Source organism: Cervus elaphus, chromosome 24 (genome assembly GCF_910594005.1).
Source record: "Cervus elaphus chromosome 24, mCerEla1.1, whole genome shotgun sequence".
Classification (NCBI taxonomy): domain Eukaryota; kingdom Metazoa; phylum Chordata; class Mammalia; order Artiodactyla; family Cervidae; genus Cervus; species Cervus elaphus.
This window is the reverse complement of record NC_057838.1, coordinates 29,123,526-29,145,355: the sequence shown is the minus strand read 5'-3', so window position 1 is coordinate 29,145,355 and position 21,830 is coordinate 29,123,526. Positions and strand designations below refer to the sequence as shown.

General features: G+C 40.7%; 2 protein-coding genes across 5 annotated transcripts in view; one reads left to right on the top strand and one right to left on the bottom strand.

Moving 5' to 3' along the window:
* Positions 1-1,510: 1,510 nt before the first annotated feature.
* EMC3 (ER membrane protein complex subunit 3) lies at positions 1,511-16,927 on the bottom strand. The gene is made up of 8 exons (XM_043885874.1): positions 16,753-16,927; positions 12,014-12,071; positions 11,553-11,646; positions 9,551-9,655; positions 8,752-8,833; positions 6,684-6,763; positions 5,828-5,910; positions 1,511-2,166 (listed from the first exon to the last, which is right to left on the bottom strand). Exons 1-8 carry the CDS (start codon positions 16,905-16,907, stop codon positions 2,038-2,040), a joined length of 786 nt encoding a protein of 261 aa, XP_043741809.1. The 5' UTR covers positions 16,908-16,927; the 3' UTR covers positions 1,511-2,037.
* Positions 16,928-17,068: 141 nt separating this feature from the next.
* Positions 17,069-21,830, top strand: part of FANCD2 (FA complementation group D2) — a 51,904-nt gene continuing 47,142 nt past the window's right edge. For 2 of the 4 annotated variants that reach the window (XM_043885873.1, XM_043885870.1), the window contains exons 1-5: positions 17,069-17,194; positions 18,591-18,681; positions 20,467-20,607; positions 21,143-21,210; positions 21,377-21,480. In XM_043885873.1, the coding sequence (XP_043741808.1) occupies positions 18,618-18,681; positions 20,467-20,607; positions 21,143-21,210; positions 21,377-21,480 (377 nt within the window). In that variant the 5' untranslated portion in view covers positions 17,069-17,194; positions 18,591-18,617. Of the gene's footprint in view, positions 17,345-17,410; positions 17,614-18,590; positions 18,682-20,466; positions 20,608-21,142; positions 21,211-21,376; positions 21,481-21,830 lie in introns of those variants that run through there. The other 2 variants (XM_043885871.1, XM_043885872.1) reach the window with 2 other exon arrangements.

Below are 21,830 nucleotides of genomic sequence, written 5' to 3'. Positions count from 1 at the left end.
TTTTCTGAGTTGTGTGATCACTGACTGTCGATCTTTAATCTTCCATGCAAGGTGCCTTTCATACCACCATTATCAATAAGTGGACATTTCACGTTGCTCTAAATGGTTTCGGGTGCTAAGTCCAGGGTGATGGTAAAGGTGGACTGCTCACCTAGCAGTCTGATCCAAACTAAACTCCAAGAAGCAGACATAATAAGCAGTGCTCCTTGAACTTGCGTGCTGGTTCTGAGAAGAGCCTGCCAAGGCAAACTTGGCTTTTCCCTTTGACTTGCTGTAGAGCTGGTGCCAAGGACATACACATTTACCACCATGATGGGTGAGAACAGTCTCACACATTTTACCCACCCAACTTCACTACAGGGAAGACAGACTGTGTGGGTCAAGAGGCAGACCAAGGACACGCTGTAGGAAAGGGGGTCCTCCCCTCAGTCCCCGTATTGTCTCCATTCCTGCCTGATTCAGACCTTTCTGTATATACCATACCACTCCCCACTTCGTCAGGAAGCAGTGAATTGTAGACATTTTCATCTGTGGGCTTTGACTGGTTCTCTTCCCTTTGCTTGGGATGCCTTTCTACACTGCAGAACTCTTTCAAGACCCAGAGCAAAGGTTAGCTTCCCTGGGAATCTTTGCTCCTTTAATATTTTAACAACTGTTTTAAATATTAGCATCTCTTAACTTTGGGTCAGCGTGTCACTATGAATAGGCTTTAAAGGGTCTATCAGTGCTCCTGGGGTTACCCTAGAGGTCTATGCTTCCAGCAGATTCTCAAAGAGGTACTGTGACCCAACGAATGATTAAGAACCACCAATTTCTCATGTGTCTCTCTTATGAGTTCCTGAGGACAAGAGTCCCATTTTTTCCATTTTAGACTCTCCAGCACTGGTCCACAATACATACTCATAACTGTTGGCAGAAGGCTGTCAGTGACCCACAGAGGTAATGTTTGTACAGGTAAAGACAAAAAGACAGGACGATTTAATTTGTAGAGTTGAGTTGTTTGTTCCTGATTACAACGTTCAATGTGTAGTTACATTTCACCTCTTGGTACAGAGAAGGCCCTCTGCCACCTCCCTGGGACAGTTAATCCAGACAGAATTATTCCTGGGCAACCCTTACCTCTGTGTCTGCCAGCAATCACCCTCTCTCCCTTCTTACAACCACATGTAAGCTCTCTCTCATCCAGAATAACTCGGACATGGGGTCTTTCGTTCAGTGGAGTAGCCATGTATAGTGCAGCTCTACTGATCTGACAGTGGATTTAATATATTATGAATTCCAGATGAAGACTTCACATTACTTAACCACTGAAGTCTTTGAGCATCCCAAAGGCATTTGAGGATCTGGCAGTGTCTCAGGGTCACCAATTTCTACTTGATAGTATGAAGACAGAGAGAAGGTTTGCTAAGTCTGTCCTGGCCCCGGGCATTTACTCTGGAAAAGAGCTTGAGTCAGGTTTTGACACATTTGCTTTTCATGTCATTTGCAGGCGCAAAATGAACAACACAGAGAGTTTCATTTTTTTATCCATTGGTTCTAAATTTTCAACAATGAAAATGTATTACTTGTGAAAGGGAAGTTATACAAATACTAACAAAAAATTTAAGGTGAAATGCAGGGTGTTTGGATTCCAAGAAAACAGGAGTTTACTGAGGTTTAGGTGTCAGAATGACTGCACGTAATAATTAGGTTTAATTGACAATGCTTTTTCCATAGACTGAATTTTTGCCGTTTTTTAATATTATCACTAGCTTGAGTGTCCCCCCTTTCTCTTACTTTTATTACTAGAGTCACCAGAAGGAACATTTAAAATATTTAAAAAATAGCTGTTTCTGGGCAAGTCACCCAGCATACACTCCTCACGTTTCCTCTGGGTTCAAACATGAAGGGGAGCCCGCCTCAGACAAGAACAATCCTTGCTGCACCCCCGCCAGCTCATGCACCCTCCTTTTTATTCCAAGAGGCTCCAGCTCAAATGAAAGTTGTAAGGTTAAGCGCTACTCCAAGTTCCAGACACAGCTAGCCCCTGCTTGGTCTTCAAAAAATAGAGGTCTGTAATTCCTTTTTGAACATGCCTTCGAAATGGAGGTCTTTGGCCATGAGCTCTTCTTCAACGTCATCCAGTGCCCACTGGTGATCCGTCAGTTCCAGAGCTTCCCACTCTGTCTGCAAAGGAAGAGAAACATGGGGGCAGGGAGAGAAGGGCTGTTATAGGAGCAGTGCTGATATGCTCAGGCCTGGAGCGGGATCAAGCTCTGCACATGTGACACTCACTCAATCCTATGAGGGAGGTGCTGCTGTCCGCTCACCCACCCCCGCCCCTAAGTTACAGACAGGAGACTAGGCTAAGAAAGAAACGATCTGTTCAGGTCCCTGGAGCTGGCAACTAATTACATTTCTCAAGTATTCTATTAATGCTGACTACTTCTGCCTTTAATTAGTAGGTCTTTAAAAATGCTCTACAAAACTTAATGTGCAATATAAATGTTAGCTCACAGGTATGGGTTTTTAAAAACAATAATTTACACAATCCATCCCTTCAATGTGTGCACTCCAGTGGCTTTTAGTGTGTTCATACAGATGTGCAACCATCACTGCTGTGGAGTTCCAGACACTTCTGTCACGGCAGACTCCCTCTACATCAAACAGCAGATACTCCCATATCCCCTCCCCAGCCCCTGGCAACTACTACTTCATTTTCTGAATCTTGTCATCTTCTCTGGATGCACTATGTGGCCTTTTGTCACTGGTTTCTTTCACTTAACATTTTAAAAAAAATTTATTTTGTTGAAGTATACTTGATCTACAGTGTTGTCTTGGTTTCTGCCATACTGCAAAGTGATTCAGTTATACATATACATTTAGTTTTTTTCATCCTTTTCCATTATGATTTATTACAGGATATTGGTTATAGTTCCCTTCTCTTAGCATGTTTTTAAGGTTCCTCTCTGTTGTGGCATGATTCAGCACTTCATTCTTCTTTATGGCTAATATTCCACTGCATACATTCCATTGTCTAGACATTGCATTATCTGTTCATCAGATGATGGACATTTGGATTGTTTCTAGGTTTGACTATTATCAGTAGTATTCTGAACATTCTTGTACTCAGTTCTTGTGTGAAAATATGTTTTCAGTCTTGGGTGTTTAGCTGAGAGCAGAACTGCTGGGTCATATGGTAAGTGTGTTTAATTTTTTGAGGATAAGACTAAGAACTGTGTTCCAAAGCAGCTGCATAATCACCAGCACGAATCAGGGTTCCAATGTCTCCACATCCTTGTCAACACTCGTTACTGTCCATCTTTTTTATAATAACCATACGAGTGAGTGCGAGGTGGTATCTCACCGAAGTTTTTTTTTTCTCACTGAAGTTTTGATTTGCAAAACCCCCCGATGACTAATGATGTTGGGCATCTTTTCATGTGCTTAGCTTATTGGGTATTTGTTCGTCTTCTTTGGAGAAATGAGCATTCATATCCTTTGCCAACTTTTTACTGGATCATCTTTTTATTGTCGAGTTCTAAGAGTTCTTTATTCTGAATCTTGGACCCTTACCAGATGTATGATTTGCAGACACTTTCTCCGATTCTATGGGCTGGCTTTTCACTTTGTTAACAGTGTCTTCTGAAGCACAGAAGTTTTCATTTTGACAAAGTTCCACTTATCTATTTTTCCTTTTGTTGCTTACACTTTTGATGTCATATCTAAGAAATCATTGCCTAATCTAAGGTCACAGACATTTACACCTATGTTTTCTTTTACGAGCTTTCTAGTTTTAGCTCTTATATTTAGGTCTTTGACCCATTTAAAAACTTTTATTCACAATGTTTTTTATTGTGGTAAATATTCATATACATATGAAACAAAATTTGCCATTTTTAACCACTGTTAAGTATACAATTTAGTGGCATTTTTTAGGTTCACAATGTTGTGCAACCATCACCACTATTTCTAAATTTTTCATCCCCTGAAACAGAAACTCTGTACGCAATAAACAGCAAAACTATTCTTTCCCTCACTGAATTATTTTGGCACCTTTCTCAAAAATCATTTGACCTACATGTATGAGTTTATTTCTGAACTCTCAATTCTTTAAAAAGAAAAACAAAACTTTTTTTATTTATTGGCTGCACTGCACAGCATTTGGATCTTAGTTCCCTGGTCAGGGATCGACCCTGGGCCTCCTCCCCTGGAAGCACACAGAGTCTTAACCACTGGACCGTCAGGGAAGTCCCGATTGAATGGAATATCAGCTCTGTTCCATTGGTCTGCAAGTCTGCACATCCGGCAGTCCCACACAGTCTTGATTACTATAGCTCAGAAGTAGGTTTTCAGATCAGGAAGTCTTGAGTCTTCCAACTCCGTTCTTATTCAACATTGTTTCACCTATTCTGAAGCCCTTTCACTTCCGTATTATCTTCTGGATCAGACTGCCAATTTGCGCAAGAAAAGTTGGTGGGATTTTGAGTCTGTAGATCAACAGATCAAGGAGTACTACCATCTCGATAACAGTAAGTCAAGATAATATGTACACGGATATATTTGCATTTATTTAGGGTTTCTTTAGTTTCTTTCAGCAATATTTTTCAGTTTTCATGGTACAAGTCTTGCTGTTTTGTTAAATTTATTCTTATCCTTTTTGATACTATTGTAAATGGAATGATTTTCTTAATTTCTATTTTTCATATTCTTTATTACCAGTGTGTAGAACTATGACTGATTTCTGAAAATCTTGCTGAATGTATTACATGTAATAGTTTTTTGGTGGATTCCTATTAGGATATTCTATGTAAAAGACCACATTACTTGCAAACAAAGACAGTTTTACTTCTAAAACTTTTTTTTTTTTTTTTAAATTTGGCTGCACTGTGTCTTCACTGTGATCCATGGGCCTCTCTAGTTGCAGCATGTGGGCTTAGCTGCCCTGTGGTATGTGGGATCCTAGTTCCCTCACCAGGGATCGAACCCGAGTCCCCTGCATTGGAAGGCAGATTCTTTTTTTTTTTTTTTTTGGAAGGCAGATTCTTAACCACTGGACCACCAGGGAAGTTCCTGCTTCTTCCTTTCTAATCTAGATGCTTTTTATTTCTTTTTCTCACCTAACTGCCCTGGCTAGAACATCTAGAATAATGTTGAATAGAAGTGGTCATAGTGGACATCTTTTGTCTTGTTCCTACCCTTAGGGGCAAAGCTTCCAGTATAAGTATGTTAACTGTGGGTCTTTCATAGGTATCTTTCATCAAGCAAATTCCTCTCTATTTCTAGTTTTCATCATGAAAAATTAGTGAGATTTTGCTGTATAAAATTATATTGGATTTTACAAATTCAAGAATCATTTATGAAAGGCTCAAATAATTTAGGTTTTTTTGGGAGCAAGCCACATGGCCTGTGGGATCTTTGTTCCCCCACCAGGGATTGAACCTGGGCCCTCGGCAGTTAAAGAATGTGGAGTTCTAACCACTAGATTGCCAAGGTATTCCCAATTTAGATTTTACTGAATGAAATTTATATCAGGGTCCAAAAAAGTTCAAAATATTCCAAATGTCTACCTGGCATCTTTGATTGGGCTGCTTTTATAACTTCATTTACACTGTGGATTAAATTGGGTGAGCATTTAAAAACCACCGAAAGTACCAAGAATCTCTAACTTACTTATCAGATGATTCTGTCTCTGGAATATGAGACATGTAAATGCAAATACATTTTCACTCAACTTAAAATGATGGAACCATATATATACCACACTCACTTCAGGGAATTCATCTTTAAAAGTAACTCTGGTAACACCTTTGAGCTTCGGTGAAGCTGGGAAGAGAAGTGAGTGTACCTTAAAAGCTTTGTTGGTGTCTGCGGGCATGGCCATGGCTGCTCCAGTCATCTGCTCCTGCATCATCCGAGACTGGTCAGCAGCTGCAGCGTAAGACACACCCCGGTGAATGCCAGGGCACAGCCCGCACCCAGGACCCTCAGGGAAGCGTGGTCCTCACACAGCACTTACAGATGCTTGGCAGTGGGTTAGAGAACCATGGACAGTTCACTGGCCTTGTCACACACTTTGTGAAAGTCACTTTACCTCTTGCAAACAATGGACGTGATAACAGCAGGAGAAAGATTAACTAAAGGAAGCTCTAAACTTTATTTCAAATTTAAATAACACGAGCAATAGCTATGAGTTACTGAGCAACACCAATATGCCAGGTACTTCACTAAGTGCTCCATGTATCTACCTTATCTACTCACAGCAAACCCAGAAGTCAGTTATTAAGGTCCCTATTTTACAGGTAGGCAGAAGACTGGTGTGGTTAAGTAACTACCCAGGGTCCCAGCTATTTAAGTAAGAGAGCCAGGACTGGTACTGGTCTCTAGTCAATGGGCGAACTGATCAAACCAGCCTTCTCTCAGCTTCAGGCTTACATTTACAGGCTTACATTGCTGGTGCTGGGTCCCTCATTGGAGGGTATCAGACTCTGCATAATTAAATACTGTCCCCGTGATTAATGAGGAGAATTCAGATCTTCAGTCTGACCTTGGGATGCTTAAGACTCTTTCAGAATACCTCAGAAACTTAGGAATAAGTTTAGGGAATGAAGCACCATATTTCACTCTGTTCAATACAACACAGCCTACATAATCACTCTGGCCCTGGTATGAATGACTCAGCTATTGAAGTAATTGCCTCTTACCATTATCTTGGCCCAAAATCAGAGAGTAGATGCTCCGAAGCCCAAAGACATTGAGGAAATACCAGGATGCAGAACTCACCCTAGGAAGCAAAAGTGAAACAATGTAGGTAGTTATTTCAGGATAAACTAGTTCATACATTTCTACCACCCAAAGTTGTTCAGAGTATATAAAGGAATCACCTGGGGTCAGCCAGTAGTCATCCAGAGCACAACCAAAGAAGAAACACACGTGAAGGCCATGTTACAAATATTAATAGTTTATAGCTCTCTGCAGGCAAACAGCTGAGCCTTGTGGATAGACCTGGGTCAAATCTCAATTCTTCCACTCACTTCAGAGAGTTGCCATGAGGGTAAAATGAGGTAATATATGGAGGCTAACAGCTCCTTCTTTGGCATTCAGTAGCAGGAACTGAACTCACAACTGGTGGGCTTCATTTTATCAGGGAACACGAGTTTTGTTTAATTATCCTGCCTACATAGTGAGTTTTCAAACCATTTATTATTTGTAATCATGACAACACCACACACTTGTTATTGATGTATATGATAATTGCAAATAATACTGAAGTTCATAAGATATAAATTGAAAGAGGCTTCCTGTCCTGAATCCCATTCTCTAAGGAAACCACAAGTGTTAGCAGGCTTCATATTGAAGACTGTGGTGGCTGGACAAGCCATTTCAAGTTTTGAACTATATCCCAAAGCTCTCCTTAGGTTAGGTTTCCCACCTTGCCCCAATGAAGTTAATATGTTTGCATATAATAAAAAACTAAAATGAGTGTAAGAAATGATACAGAGGGAAAGGACCCACACTTCATTCCAATACTTGGGTCACACTCATCTGTACATAATATTTCAGACTGGTAAGCTAGTTCATATGTGGTTCCAGGCTCCTTTGTCCACACGAGCATGTCAGAAACATACTTGTCCAGGTGCTGACAAAAATAAAACAGCTTTTCTCCAGCCCATGAAGTTTGTGTTTACCCACAGGAGACTGGAAGGTCCAAGTTTAACAGTTGTGCTACTCGTAGGAAGTACAGCTTTTCTCCTCTCAGGGAAGTGTGCAGGCCCAAGACTTTCCCAGCGCAGGGTCTATCGTGTCCCTCCCAAACAACCACAAACTGCTCCAACTGCGGAGTGAGTCAAGATCGGCAATGGTGACCCCCATTGCCCATTCTCCTCCTCCTGCTGTCTGGCTATTTTATTTTATTCTAGCCTACTCAATTTTATTTTGGCTACGCTGGGTCTTTGTTGTGGTGGGCAGGCTTCTCGAGTTATGGTGTGCTGGCCTAGTTGCCCTGCTGCAGTGGGATCCTAGTTCCCTGACAAGGGACTGAACCCGTGACCCCTGCATTGGAAGGTGGACTCTTAACCACTGGACCACTAAGGAAGTCCCTGTCTGGTTTCCATTAGACACTAGTCTCTGGGAAGCCATAGCCAAAATAATCTTGGAGAGACCACATGAAGAAGCGCTACTGTGTTCCAGAGACTGTAGCACTGTCCTGAGAGCTCTTCATATTTGGGGTTTTATTACTCTGATATAAAAAGCAGAACGGTAAATAAGACACAAGTGCTGGATTTGGACAGACTTGTGGTCAAATCTCAATGGCTCCACTTGATAGGGTTGCTACGAGAATAAAATAATATATGGACTGTATCTAGCACAGTGACTGGTACCAATGAAAAGGATTAATGTTGTTATTTGAAGTAATGTATTTTGAAACAAATAATACCAACATCCACTTCCATAAGCCCCAGGGCATTTATTGTTAAAAAGTCTGCTTTGTCCAGAATTCCTGCCTTTAACTTTTTTTGGGGTGGACACATCTACTTTTTTGAGCTCTTAAGACCCAAGAAGCTAGGGGAAAGAGCTTGATACATTCTCTCCTTTTGCAAGAAAGCTTATGTAAAAGTTACCATAATCTGTGGCATTCTGAGTGGAGTTTCAATGAGAAAAACTCCAAAAACCTATTCCAGTGAAGCAGGCAAACTGGAAATCCTGTTGTTTAAAGAGATCCCTGTTTTAGATTTTGGTTGGTGTTTTTACTCAATAGAAGAAAGTCCTTACCAGGAGGCATCTAATGTAAGTAGTTCAATTCCTTGCTGTAGCATAGGCTTAAAACGGAGGGTCAGTGGAAACGGGACCTTGGCTGCAGAAAAGCAAGAAAAAGTTCAGAATCATGCCCAGCTTCCTCTGTAGAACAGTTTAATAAGTGTGATGCACATATCTCCCTGAGGAGATGGGAACTCTGTACCATACAGTGTTTAGAAACTTATTTCCACAAAGAGACTTATGTCACTTTCTGAAGAATTAACACTCAAAAGTCACTTGATTCTAGTGCTTTGAACAACACCAGATTGTCTAGTGCTTAAGAAGTAGGGGCTCAACCTGAGCTGTGCCCCAAAATCTGGAAAAGAAACCAGCACAAGTCTGTTAAACCCGAAGTGGAATATATATGCACAAAGAACGACATTCCTAAGACACCAAGTTCATTTAAATAAAAGCGGCTCAAACAAATCGACAAGCAACTGACCCAACACCTCAAAGATGAAGTCAAGACAGGAACAGGCTTCCCTGCCGCCTACTCACTAGGACACAAAACTAATTTTGGATGCAAATTAGTCAGCCACTTGTTCGAGTCCCTTAGTAGAAAAGCATCCGTGTCATCAATGTATGAACACTTTGGGATAAGAGCCGGGAAATCAGAGCATAATCAATTTTTTTGTTCAAGGACTATTATCAGTTTCCACTCGAGAACATAGGACCTGGGACAGTAGTATGTCAGCAGCACCTGGATTTCTGAGTAGGGTCACGGGAAAGGATCAAAGATGAAGTAAACCTGAAGTCTTCTGAGTCTGTAACTTACTTGTGACAAAGCCTGAAAACGTCATGTTGATCCATCCGCCAATAAGAATCATAGGCAGGACATTGGTGACATTGCCTTTCATCATGTCTGTGAGCATGGTGGGATCTAAGACAGAAAAACAAGCAACCAATAGCTGTTACCACTGTTGGTAGGGATTTATTCCTTGTTTTTTGTAACTTTTAAATTTACTTGATAAAATTAATACAAGTAATACAAGTTCATTGTAAAAAATTCACACGACATATAAATACAGGATGTGGAGAGTTCCTCTGCCTACTGTCTAAACACTTTTAACTGTTGTATATTCTTCTATCTTTATATGTCAATATAAATGTACATATATACCTATACATGTATATATGTATATACACACAATAGTTTCTTTCTGTATATATATACATGAAGGGATACTATGCTTACTATTCTGCTTCTTAATTTAAAAAATTAACATATTGTGACATATTATGTTTCCATATTGGTGTAATACGGCTCATTATTTTTAATGTCTGCATAGGCGTCCACTGTGGTCACACTCATCACTTCTGGTTAGACCAATAGATTGTTTATTGGCAAAAAAAAAAATGTTGCCAACAACTTCCTTGTACATAAATCTGCAAATTTGAGTAAGTGTTTCTGTAAGAGAAACTCGTAGAAGAATTTTTGGACCAAGGGATCTGACCATTTAAAACTGACTTTCAGCAACAGTAAGAGGACTTCACTTTCCATGACCTTGACAGTAGCAGCTTTGGTCAAGCTTTTCTTTTAAAAAAAAAAAAAAAATCATTATTCTTGTTTATCAAGCTGAGTATGTAATATATTTCAATAAATGCTTTCATAACTTCACATCATCAATTAAGGAGAAAGGACATGTTTTGACAAAGAAATCGTTAGTTCAAAGTAAAATGCTTCATTGCTAATACTCTACATTAACTAGTATGCTTTAAAATTCTACTATCCTACTCATCTCCCCACACAAAGTGATGGCATTAATGTTACTAAAGATAAATTTTTGGTTCACTAGATGAAAAAGGCATTTGAATTTAAGAGAAGTACTCTTCAGGGTCAATCTAACATTCCCATAGAAGGCCCTCAAATTCCAGTTTAAGAAATAAATTGTGTGTAGTCGGTCGCTAAGTCGTGTCTGACTCTCTGCGACCCCATGGACTGTAGCCCACCAGGCTCCTCTGTCCATGGGATTCTCCAGGCAAGAATACTGGAGTGGGTTGTGGTCAAGCTTTTCAATCGTTTCTAATTTAATGGGTTAAAAAGGATACCGTGTTTTAATTTGCATTCCACTGATTTTAATTATGTCAAATATCTTCCATATACTTATTGGTCTTTTGTTTCTTATAGATTTGCTAAAAGACTTATTATTGAAATCAATTCCAGTACCTTCTGTCTGGGTTTATGATACTGGTTATCTAACCTAAAGAAATAGGTACTGAAATAAATGGATAAGTAAAACCAAATAATATGTTATTTTTGTTTTACTTTAAAGATGATGTATTTTTCACATGACTGGGATCAGAGGAAGTAAGAAATCTGTTAGAGGAAAAACTGTAGGGGGAGAACAAGCAATCATGTCTGACAAGGAAATGAATCACCGAGGAAAGCAATTAGGCAGAATCTGGGAGTCATCTGCCAGCAACAGGATTGCACTGGGTGGGACCTGGGACTGGAATGCTTTCCAGCCGTGGCCCTCAGAACCCTGGGTCTTGAGGAACAGCAAAGGGGAGAGACCTGGGGACAATGGCCCTACTCCCCGTCCCCTTAGCCGAGAGCTCTTGCTTTTAATTCCACTTTATACATTGGAGTTCTCAAGGTATAAGATTTATTTGAAAGAGAATCCCTCGTTTGTAGATCCCTGTATCAGATGATCCCTAAGTTCCCTCAGATTACTGTCTTATACCATTTAAATTTCAAATAAAAGGACATCCTCCCTGCTCATCCCCCCATCATGTTAAAAATCTTCCTTAAAGATGAGAGAGGGGAATAAACATACCAGTCATAGGAGAAGGCGGCACAACCTTCCTTTTAGTTTTTTTGAAAAATCCATCCTCCGGGTTGTTGAAGTAATATTTTCGTGTCAGGAAAGACTAGTAGAAAAAAGAACTTTTTAAGTCTTAAAACTGTGACAAAAAAAAAAAAAACCAAAAAAACTGTGACATAGAACATTGTCAAATTATTTCCCTGAGGTTTAGTCAGAAGGCCCGTGGAATATGCTATTACATTCAGAGCTGGCAGCCTACTTGGCAGCCGACCTGACACTTTAGCTGAGTCACATTTGAAAACAATTTCCCAAGAAGAGCAAGGTCAAAATGACAGCAAACACCACTAGGCCACAGCTTAATTACTGACTTGCCTGCTTTCAGCTTTCCCCAAAGAGTCCCCTTATAAAACATTCAGATATCTACTGTCCTCAACAGTGAATCGTGGAGCTTGTAATAAAAGATAAATGAGTACCTGTTTGGGAATGTATTTTCCATTTTCCCTGAGGACTCTGCTTCGAATTAGGACTTGACTGAAGGGAAAAAAAAAAAAAACCAAACCAAGACAATGAGATTTTTAAAAGTGAAACTCTAGAAGAAAATGAGAGAATAAAGTAGAAAACCTATTTAAACACAAGAGAAGGCCTATTTGGCAATAGCTCTGTGTGGAAACTTTTCAAAATACAAGTGCCCTTAACACCAACAGGACATACTTAACCCAACACAGCTTTCCACAAGAAGTTTTCAGGAGTGACTCTTTCTGAACAAAGATTTCTGAAGAAGGCACATTATGCTTTTTCTTACTTTATAATGAGCTAAGAAGGAACTTTTCTCTGAGTAAAAAGAGTAGCAGTTGGATGCTTCTCAAAAGACCTGGGGGCAGAAGGGAGGAAGGGTGAGGATAAAAGAAGGAAGTTTAAAAAAAACACAAAACCAGAGAAATGATTACAGGGCATGACAGGGTTGTTACCTGAAAGACAACAAATACAAATTCTACTCAGGGTGCAGATGTTGGTAAGCTCTCAGTAAACACTTACTGAATTAATAAATGAAATTATCTGGTGATATTTGAACATAGTTGATCCTTACAGATAACAAAGTGTACCAAGTGGGCGGTGTCAGAACAAACACCAAACAGAAGAGATCAAAATGCTAATTTTTCTAGGTTTTCAAAAGTTGTTTTAATGAGGGGAGGAAAAAACCTCCTTAATGGAAATCCTCCTTGAAAAGCGAAACAAAACAGAACACTGTAAACACAAGCCTAAAGAGTTGAGAGGTGAGACGTTCCATTCCCTGGAGGTGGAACTAAAGCTACTCAAAATCCGGCCTGTGTTGCAACGCTGGTCTGTGATGAGGTGAGAACAGACACCGAGACTAAAGGTTTAGAAACTTCTACAGTATGTGACATTGTCCAAACATCCAAATATGTGATCAAAAATTTTTACCAAAGCACCAGCCAGTGACAGACTGAAAATTAAAAAACCAAAACTGGTCCTTTACCATGGACAGTATAAGTAGCACTGGGTCTAGAATAATGAGTAGCAATTTAAGCTCTGGAGTTGGACAGATGGGTTCGAATATTAGCTCTGCCACTTGTTATCTATGTGATTCTGGGTGAGTCCCTTAAAATTCCTACATCTCCATTCATATTATACACAGTAACAGGCTTATTCTCATTGAACAAATACTTTTCGAGTTTCTGGGTGCCATGGTAGGTGACATGAACAACAGCGATCAAAAAGCAAGTATCTTGGACCTCCCTGGAGGTCTGGTGGTTAAGAATCTGCTCTTCTGCAGAAGGCATGGGCTGGATCCCTAGTTAGGGATCCTGTATGCTGCGGCCAAAAAAAAAGAGGCAAGTATCTCAAGAAGGTTAAAGCCTAGTAGGGGAGAAAAAACATTAATCAAATAACCACAGGAATAAATATCAAATCCATTTGTTACATACCAGGAAAGAGAGACGGATAATGTGAGTGTGTTAACAGGGGGATGTGACGGAGTCTAAGAAGTCAAGGTCTTAGAGAAAGCTTTCCTAAGGGGGTATCATTAAGCTGAAATCTTAATGAGAAGAGACAACCTTGGCAAAGAGCTGGAGCATGGGCAAAAGCCCTGAGGCAGGAGTAAGCACTGCTGTTTCTGGACCAGGGAAAATGCCATATGGCTGGAAGAAAGAGGACTACAGAAACATGGTGAGACAAGGCTTGAGAGGTTGGCAAGAGCTAGACTACGTCTGAGTCTCAGTGCTATTTTTAAAAAATTGGTGTGAAAAACATCAACATAAAATTTACCACCTTAACCACATTTAAGCACACAGTTCAGTAGTGTTAAGCATATCCACACTGTTATGAAACAGATCTCCAGAACTTTTTCATCCTGCAAACCTGAAACTATTCTCATTGCACAATAACGTCCCCATTCCCCATCTCCCAGCCCCTAGTAACCACCATTCTACTCTGTGTTCCTGTGAATTTGACTATTTTAGATACTTCATATAAGTGGAATCATATAGATATTACCATTTTGTATCTGGTCTCTTTTGTTTAGCCTCATGTTCTTAAGGTTCATCTGTGTTGTGACCATGTGACATGATTCCTTTCTTTTTTAAGGGTTCCACTGTATTTTAATCTTTATCTTAAAAGCAAAAGGAGGGAGGAAAGGAAACCCCTGTTGGTGGGACTGTAAATTGGTACAACCTTTATGAAAACCAATATGGAGGTTCTTAAAAAAAATAAAAATAGAATCACAGCAACCCTGTGTTCATTGCAGTATTAGTCACAATAGCCCAGATACAGAAACAACCCCGAGGACTTCCCTGGTGGTCCAGTGGTTAAGAATCTACCTGTCAATGCAGGGGACATGGGTTCGATCCCTGGTCCAGGAAGTTTCCACATGCCATGGGGAACTAAGCCGGTGCACAACTACTGAAACCCATGAGCTCTAGAGCCCAAGTGTGGCAACTCCTGAAGCCCAAATGCCCTGGAGCCTGTGCCCTGCAACAAGAGAAGCCACAGCAAGGAGAAGCCCATACACCACAACGGGACAGCAGCCCTCTCTCTCTGCACACAGAGAAAGTCTGCACACAGCAAAGAAAACCCAGCACAACCCCAAATAAGTAATAATTCTAAAAAAATCCTCAAAGGATACAGACATGATATATGTGTAGACACACACACCAGAATATTAATTCAGCCTTGAAAAAGAAGGAAATCCATTCACTTGCAACGACATGGATAAACCATGCATACATTATACAAAATGAAATGAGCCAGACCCAAAAGGACAAATACTATATGATTCCACTTATATGAAGTACCTAGAGATAAAGTAGAATGATGGGTTTCAGGAGTTGGGAGAGAAGGAAATGAGCTACTATTTAATAGGCTCAGAGTTTCTGTTAGGGGTCAGGAAAATATTGTGGAAGTGTATAGTGGCGGCAGTTGCACAACAAGGTGAACGTACTTAATGGCACTGAATTGTATACTTAAAAACAGTCAAAGTGGGGCTTCCCTGGTGTCTCAGTGGTAAAGAACCTGCCTGCCAATGCAGGAGACATGGGTTCAGTCTGGTTAGGGATGAACCCACATGCTGCAGAGCAACTAAACCTGTGTGCCACAGCTACTGGGCCCACACACTTAGAGCCAGTCTTCTGCAACGAGAGGCTACCCCAATGAGAGGCCTGCGGACCACAAGTAGAGAGTAGCTCCTGTTCACTGCAACTAGAGAAAAGCCTGTGCAATAATGAAGACCCAGCACAGCCAAAATAAATACATTTAAAAAAAAGAAAAAAAGAAAGTGGAAAATTTTATATATATTTTACCATAGTTTTTTAAAGAGCAAAAAGCAAATATTAAAGAATTTTAAGCTCAATTTTTCACATATGTCACTTAAGGTGATTACCACTGTAGTTAGCATGCCCTGAGCACTAAAATAATAGTATTTCCTATTTTCTCTTTGCATGTTTTATCACTTGGACTAAAACTCCCTGAGAATAGGGTCTTGTCATATTTTGTACCCCCTAGCATACAGCACCGGAGAAGGCAATGGCACCCCACTCCAGTACTCTTGCTTGGAAAATCCCATGGACGGAGGAGCCTGGTAGGCTGCGGTCCATGGGGTCGCTAAGAGTTGGACACAACTGAGCGACTTCCCTTTCACTTTTCACTTTCATGCACTGGAGAGGGAAATGGCAACCCACCCCAGTGTTCTTGCCTGGAGAATCCCAGGGATGGCGGAGCCTGGTGGGCTGCTGTCTATGGGGTCGCACAGAATTGGATACAACTGAAGCGACTTAGCAGCAGCAGCAGCATACAGCACAGTGCAGGGCACATAGTAAGTCGTCAAGAAAACCTTGTTCACTATAGAGAATTCAGGACTTCCACAGGCTGAACAGAAATTCAGATAGATCTCTATTTGTATTGCTGAGCAATTTTGCAAAAGTGGGGTTGAGAATTGTGAGGCATTTAAACCCTGAAATAAGGCCAACTTAAATTATCCTATATATTTTAAATATTCAGTTTTTCTTAAGGTCTGCAAATGCTACAAGAATTTTTGAATTTTGCATTTTTATTTCCATTAGTATCTAAAAATAAGTCCCTGCTCGGCTAAGCACAACAAGACAACAACTGGTGATAAAGGTAAAGCTTATCTTCTGCAGTCATAATTTGCAAGTGAAAAACATTTTCTTAAAATAAAACTCTAGTTTTCAAAGTCAGTATTTTTCAAACTGGAGTTTCACATTCTTAAGGATCTATTTGTTTTTCCTTTCCGAAATGTCACTATATTCTACAAGCTTGAGAGTCACTTTTTACATACATTCTATTCCCAAATATGGTCTAATGTTTTTTTCATTTATATATTTCTCAATTTTGGTTTAACACATTTTAGAAAAATTTTAGTAATTTCTGAGGCAGCAAAACCTTATTTTATGAAACCAAATGTCCCATTTGTGATCATTCAAGCTCATGGAAACTTATACCGTATCTAGAGGAAAGTTTTACAGACATCATCTAAAATTTAGTCCCCACTCCTGCTCCATGAGGCATGTCCAGTTATCATCCCCACTTCGCAGATGAACAAGTGAAACACAGGGGTAACTCAGCCAAGGAAACTCAGCTAGTCGGGGCCTGATGAAGCCGGGCAAACTGACATAACCCCTGTACTTTCTTGCCCAAGGTCACGAGAGAGTGAGACTGCCGGAGAGGGGAGGGCGCTGACCTGTCGGAGACTTGTTCCTGGGTGAGCTTCTTGTCGCTCTGCAGCAGGATGGACACGTAGTGGCGGATCATGCCCACGAAGAAGGTGATGATGACGATGGGCAGGACTACCCAGAGGCGGATGTTGGAGTCAAGCAAGAGCTCCGGCCCCGCCATCTTCACGGAGAGTGGGCTCCCGGCCGAGTGTAACCGGGTTTCTTTCCGTCTGGGAACCGGGTCCTAGTTGAGGCCGCCTCTGGTCCTTCTCACGCCCCTCAACCAGGCGAGCCCCGGACCCTACGGCGGCGGTGTCCCTTGAATCCTGTCCCTAGCCGGGCCGCCGGGCCGCCCACTTCCGGCGCGGATGTTTTACGTCACGGCGAGGGCGCGCTGCAGTGGCGTCAGTGTGGCGTCGTACCGGGCGGGAAAGTCGAAGAGGAGGGCCGGCGACGCCGCCTCTGTGGGTGAGTGGGGGCAGCGGTCGTCGTCTCTCGAGGCTTCGCGACCTTACGGCCTGGTTTCTCGGTCCCAACAGAGTCTGGCCTTTACCTCTGAGCCTCCGTGCCCTCAACCTCAGCTTCTTCAGCTGTCTAGTCGCGGGATAATACCTCGAGGTACCTTCCTGAGTCATTAAAAAGACGAAGCGAGGAGAGACTTTACCCCCATCCTCGCCCCCCGCCCCTCCCCGGAGAACCTAGTCCAGGCAGCCCTCCTGGTTTCCCCGGGTTTGAGGCTGCTGGACGGGTTAGCACGTGTTAAGGGTGTGTTCCCTGAAGTCCTGAGGCCATGACTTGCCTTAGTTTTTCCTTCTGTAGAATGGTTGATAATGCTTATAAATAGTAAACGAGGCAAAGGATAAAGAAAATGCTTAGCATGACTCTTGGTAAGTAGTAAATGGTAAATATTGTTGGAACTATATATTGGGTGGTAGTTAAGAGACAGACAGTTCCTGGAGCCGGATTGCTAAATTGGAATCCCAGCTCTGCCACTGGTCATGGAATTTTCCAGGCAGAAATACTGAAGTAGGTTGCCATTTCCTACTGCAGGGGATCTTCCCGACCTAGAGATTGAACTCAGGCGTCTTGAGAGTAATGGTACCTACCTCAAAAAGTTTTGGGAGAAATAAACGAAGTATTAGATATAAAAGACTCAATAGTTTTTGTTAGATATTAGTATTTACCTTCCTGCCAGCCATTCTCATTTAGCAAATATTCTCAGAATTTTTTTTTTTTTAATGCTAGGTACCATGCTGGGCCCTAGGGATACCCAAGATAAACAACACTGGATTCCTGCTCTCAAGGAGCCCCTCAGTCTAGTGTGTCCTAAGGTTTCTTACATATACTCTGGAGCAGGAAAGCTGGAGGAGTAATCTCCTTTGGGGATAGGAGTCCAGTTTTCAAGGAAGAAGACATTTGATTGAGACTTTAAGGAGAAGGAGTAATTTGCAGGCAGAGAACAGCATTTCAGTTGCAGCAGGAATCATTTTTCATTCACAGATGTAACCCCAACACCTAGCCCAGGCCCCAACATTGGAGTTTTGGATTAATGAGTTAAAGGAGTAGTAGATTGGGGCTAAATGGTGAAGGATCTTCAATGTCAGAGAACTGTGGGTTTTATTCTTCAGCAAGAGAAAAGTGATCTGGCTAAAGAAGCAACTAGGTAAACAAGTCGTGAAAATAAGCAAGTATTGACCAGAAAGAGGAGTTGAAATTTTCTCAAGATCTGGCTTAGAGAGCATTTTGTAAAGTCCTTGGTTTTGGATAGAGCATTAATTGTTTTCTTCGAGTTAATATTTTTAACTTCTCAGAATTTATCTAGCTTCTACAGACTAACTTATGTTCTCTGATTTGTTCTGCAAAGTAACTTAACTGAAGGAGACTGGTCAGAATGATTTCCAAAAGAAGACTGTCAGTGTCAGAGGATAAAGAGAGCCTGACAGCAGATACCTCTGGTAAGTGTCTAATCATTCATTGCTTTATTTTTGTAGCAAATGTGTGAGGCACTAAAAGGGATATAAAGTTCCTCCTTTGAAGTGTTGGAGTCATCAAGGCTTAACAGGTAGGACACACAGAATCCTGTGTCAGGAGATTTGGAATTTCTACCTCTAATTGCATGTATGACTTCGGGCATGCCCAGGAAGATCCCCTGGAGAAGGAAATGGCAACCCACTCCAGTACTCTTGCCTGGAGAATCCCATGGATGGAGGAGCCTGGTGGGCTACAGTCCATGGGGTTGCAAAGAGTTGGACATGACTGAGCGACTTCACTTTCACCTATAGTCTGTGAGTTTCAGTCTCCACATAAGAGGAATCTGCATACATAAGAACTTACCTATCGTACATCCTTTAGGTGCTGGGACACAAAGATAACTGCATAGTCTGTGCTTAGTCGCTCAGTCGTGTCTGACTTTTTGCAACCCCATGGGCTGCAACCCAGCAGGCTCCTCTGGCCCTGGGGATTCTCTAGGCAAGAATACTGGAATGAGTTGTCATGCCCTCCTTCAGGGGATCTTCCCAACTCAGGGATTGACCCTAGGTCTCCCACATTGCAGGCAGATTCTTTACCAACTGAGCCATCAGGGAAGCCCAAAACATCCTATTGTTGTTGTGTTAGTCACTTAGTCGTGTCCAACTCTTCGGGACCCTCACGGACTGTAGCCCACCAGGCTCCTCTGTCCATGGAGTTCTCCAGGCAAGAATACTGGAGTGGGTAATCATTCCCTTCTCTGGGTATCTTCCTGACCCAGGGATTGAACCTGGGTCTCCTGTGTTGCAGGCAGCTTCTTTACCATCTGAGCCACAAGGGAAGCCCCTAACCCTTTAAAAACTATGGTCATCTTTCCTCCCTTAAAAAAATTAATGATCTGAATAAATACTGTGATGGTGATATATAAAGGAATAGCATATCAAAGCAAACACACCAGAGGCAAAGAAAAAGGACAGAGTCTGTCTATAATGAGAATGCAATTGACAGAAGCCCTAAGTATTTCTATGAGAAGTAGTTGATTGTCTTTTGTGTATTATACTCATCCACTCTATTAAGGCAATTCTAACATTGCTTCATTAAGGGAGGAGAGTAGATAATTGTACTGAACCTCACGTACCTTTTTGTTTATGTTTGCTTATTTTTTTAAAATTACTTCTCATGGGTTGAAAGCTTTGGGATGAAATCAGTCTGGACTTTGTACTCAAAGATATGAGGTAGGAGAATCTGCCATATTCTTTCTACCTCTGCATCCTGATCATTGGTTCTTAAGCTTCGGTGCAAGTAAGGATTATTACCTGCAGAATATAAATTATTAAAAATTTTGATTCCCAGGCTCCAGCCTTGAAATTTTGATTCTGTACATCTGGGATGTGACCTAAGAAAATTGGAAGAATATTGCTTCCAATAAGCTTCTCAGTGATTCTAATGTAGTGGTTTGTAGAGTACATGAGAGACCCTGACTGCTTTAGAATTTGGGTGGAAAACATTTCTGTGGTTATTCTTGTTAGAGGTGGCATATTTTGAATTCTTCAAAAGAAAACTCGATAGGTGAAAATAATTCTGTTTGTTAATTGTTTTGTTTGTAAGCCATTATTGTTGACCCTTGTTAGAGATAAAATTTCACTGCAGCATCAGTTCCAGTATAGTCTCTCAGGAACCCATCAATTATCCTAGGGTTATTGTTCTAGGGTTTACATTTAAAGCTTTGTTCTACTCTTTGTTGTATTCTTGAAATTTTTTTCTATTTTCAGAAGCCAGGAAGCAGCCACTTTCCAAAAAGACAAAGAAATCTCATCTTCACAATGAAGTTGAAGAAAATGACAGTGTCTTTGTAAAGTTTCTTAAGACATCAGGAATTACTCTTAAAACAGGAGAGAGTCAGAACCAACTAGGTAATATTTTAATGAAAATCTTTTCTCTGGGTATAGTGAAAGGGCTCAGAACTGAATAATGGATTTTCTAGAGAGGCAGTGAAGATTAGAAATGGGAGCACCATCTGTCTTGAGACAAGGATGAAATTGAAATTACATTTTAGTTAATGCATGTTAAGTGAAGTATGTCTAATTCTTTTTTTTTTAAAGAAAGAATGTTATATATAGTATTACTTTTTTTTCTTGTGACAAAATAAATACCCATAGAGTATTTATCTGGGTTAGAATAATTGCAGAGGAAAATTTCTAAATAAAGCCATAAAAGGCCCTACTTTGGGAACATAGATTATTCCATTCAGCTAAGGTTATGGCATCTTTTTTTTTTTAATACTTAGTGGCTATCCTTTACTAATGCTAATTCTGTTTTGCTGTGGGTTTATTAGGTTGAGAATACTTTTATTGGTTTCATCAGACAGGAACGTAGGTCTTAGGAAAGGGAGACTATAGTCAGAAGTGTTCAAGACACTGGGGACCAACTAGTCTTCTTTTCTCATAGCTGTGGATCAAATCGTTTTCCAAAAGAAACTCTTTCAGACTCTGAGGAAACATCCTTCTTATCCCACAGTATGTATTTTCTCCCTAGTACTTTTTTTTTTTTTTGCCAGCAGTACTCTTCAGTTGGGAATTTAAAGTCACTGGCATTAAGTTGAATGTGCTAGAATCATTTTTACTAACCCACAGCAAATGTTAAACTAAAATTTTTACTTTTGTTTTTTTTAATGTTACCAAGATAATAGACGAGTTCATTAGTGGCCTGGAGTCTTACATTGAGGACCAGGATAGTTTCAGGAATTGCCTTTTGTCTTGTGAACGTCTGCAGGATGAGGAAACCAGGTATGGAGATGAGTCATTGAGTCTTGGTGAAATTTTACACTAGTTGGATTGAGGGGTGTGGGGAGGTTAGATAGAATGCAATTTTTTTTTTTGAAGTTTGCTTTTGATTTATAGCTCTCTTTTTCTCAGAGTTTTAGCCTAACTTTTAAATTATTAAGTTCAGGATACTGAGACTAAGAATCCAGAATGTTTTCTAGAATGTATGTCACCTCTGTTGGTAACAATTTCAACTCTTTATTTCTCTGTGACTTAAGAGCTGTCTTCTCATGTGCTGTATTTCTTCTCTAACAGGATAGTTTCTCCTAAAAAACTAGATATTTAACCAATTTTATGGACAAAGGATAATAAAA

Bases quoted from the DNA above. Each gene is read 5' to 3' on its own strand.
- EMC3 (XM_043885874.1), bottom strand. From the start codon at position 16,907: ATGGCGGGGCCGGAGCTCTTGCTTGACTCCAACATCCGCCTCTGGGTA. The intron at 11,647-12,013 runs GTACTCATTTAT...TTTTTCTACTAG, and splicing joins GAAAATACATTCCCAAACAG to TCTTTCCTGACACGAAAATA. The intron at 2,167-5,827 runs GTACACTCACTT...CTTCCTTTGCAG, and splicing joins ACACCAACAAAGCTTTTAAG to ACAGAGTGGGAAGCTCTGGA.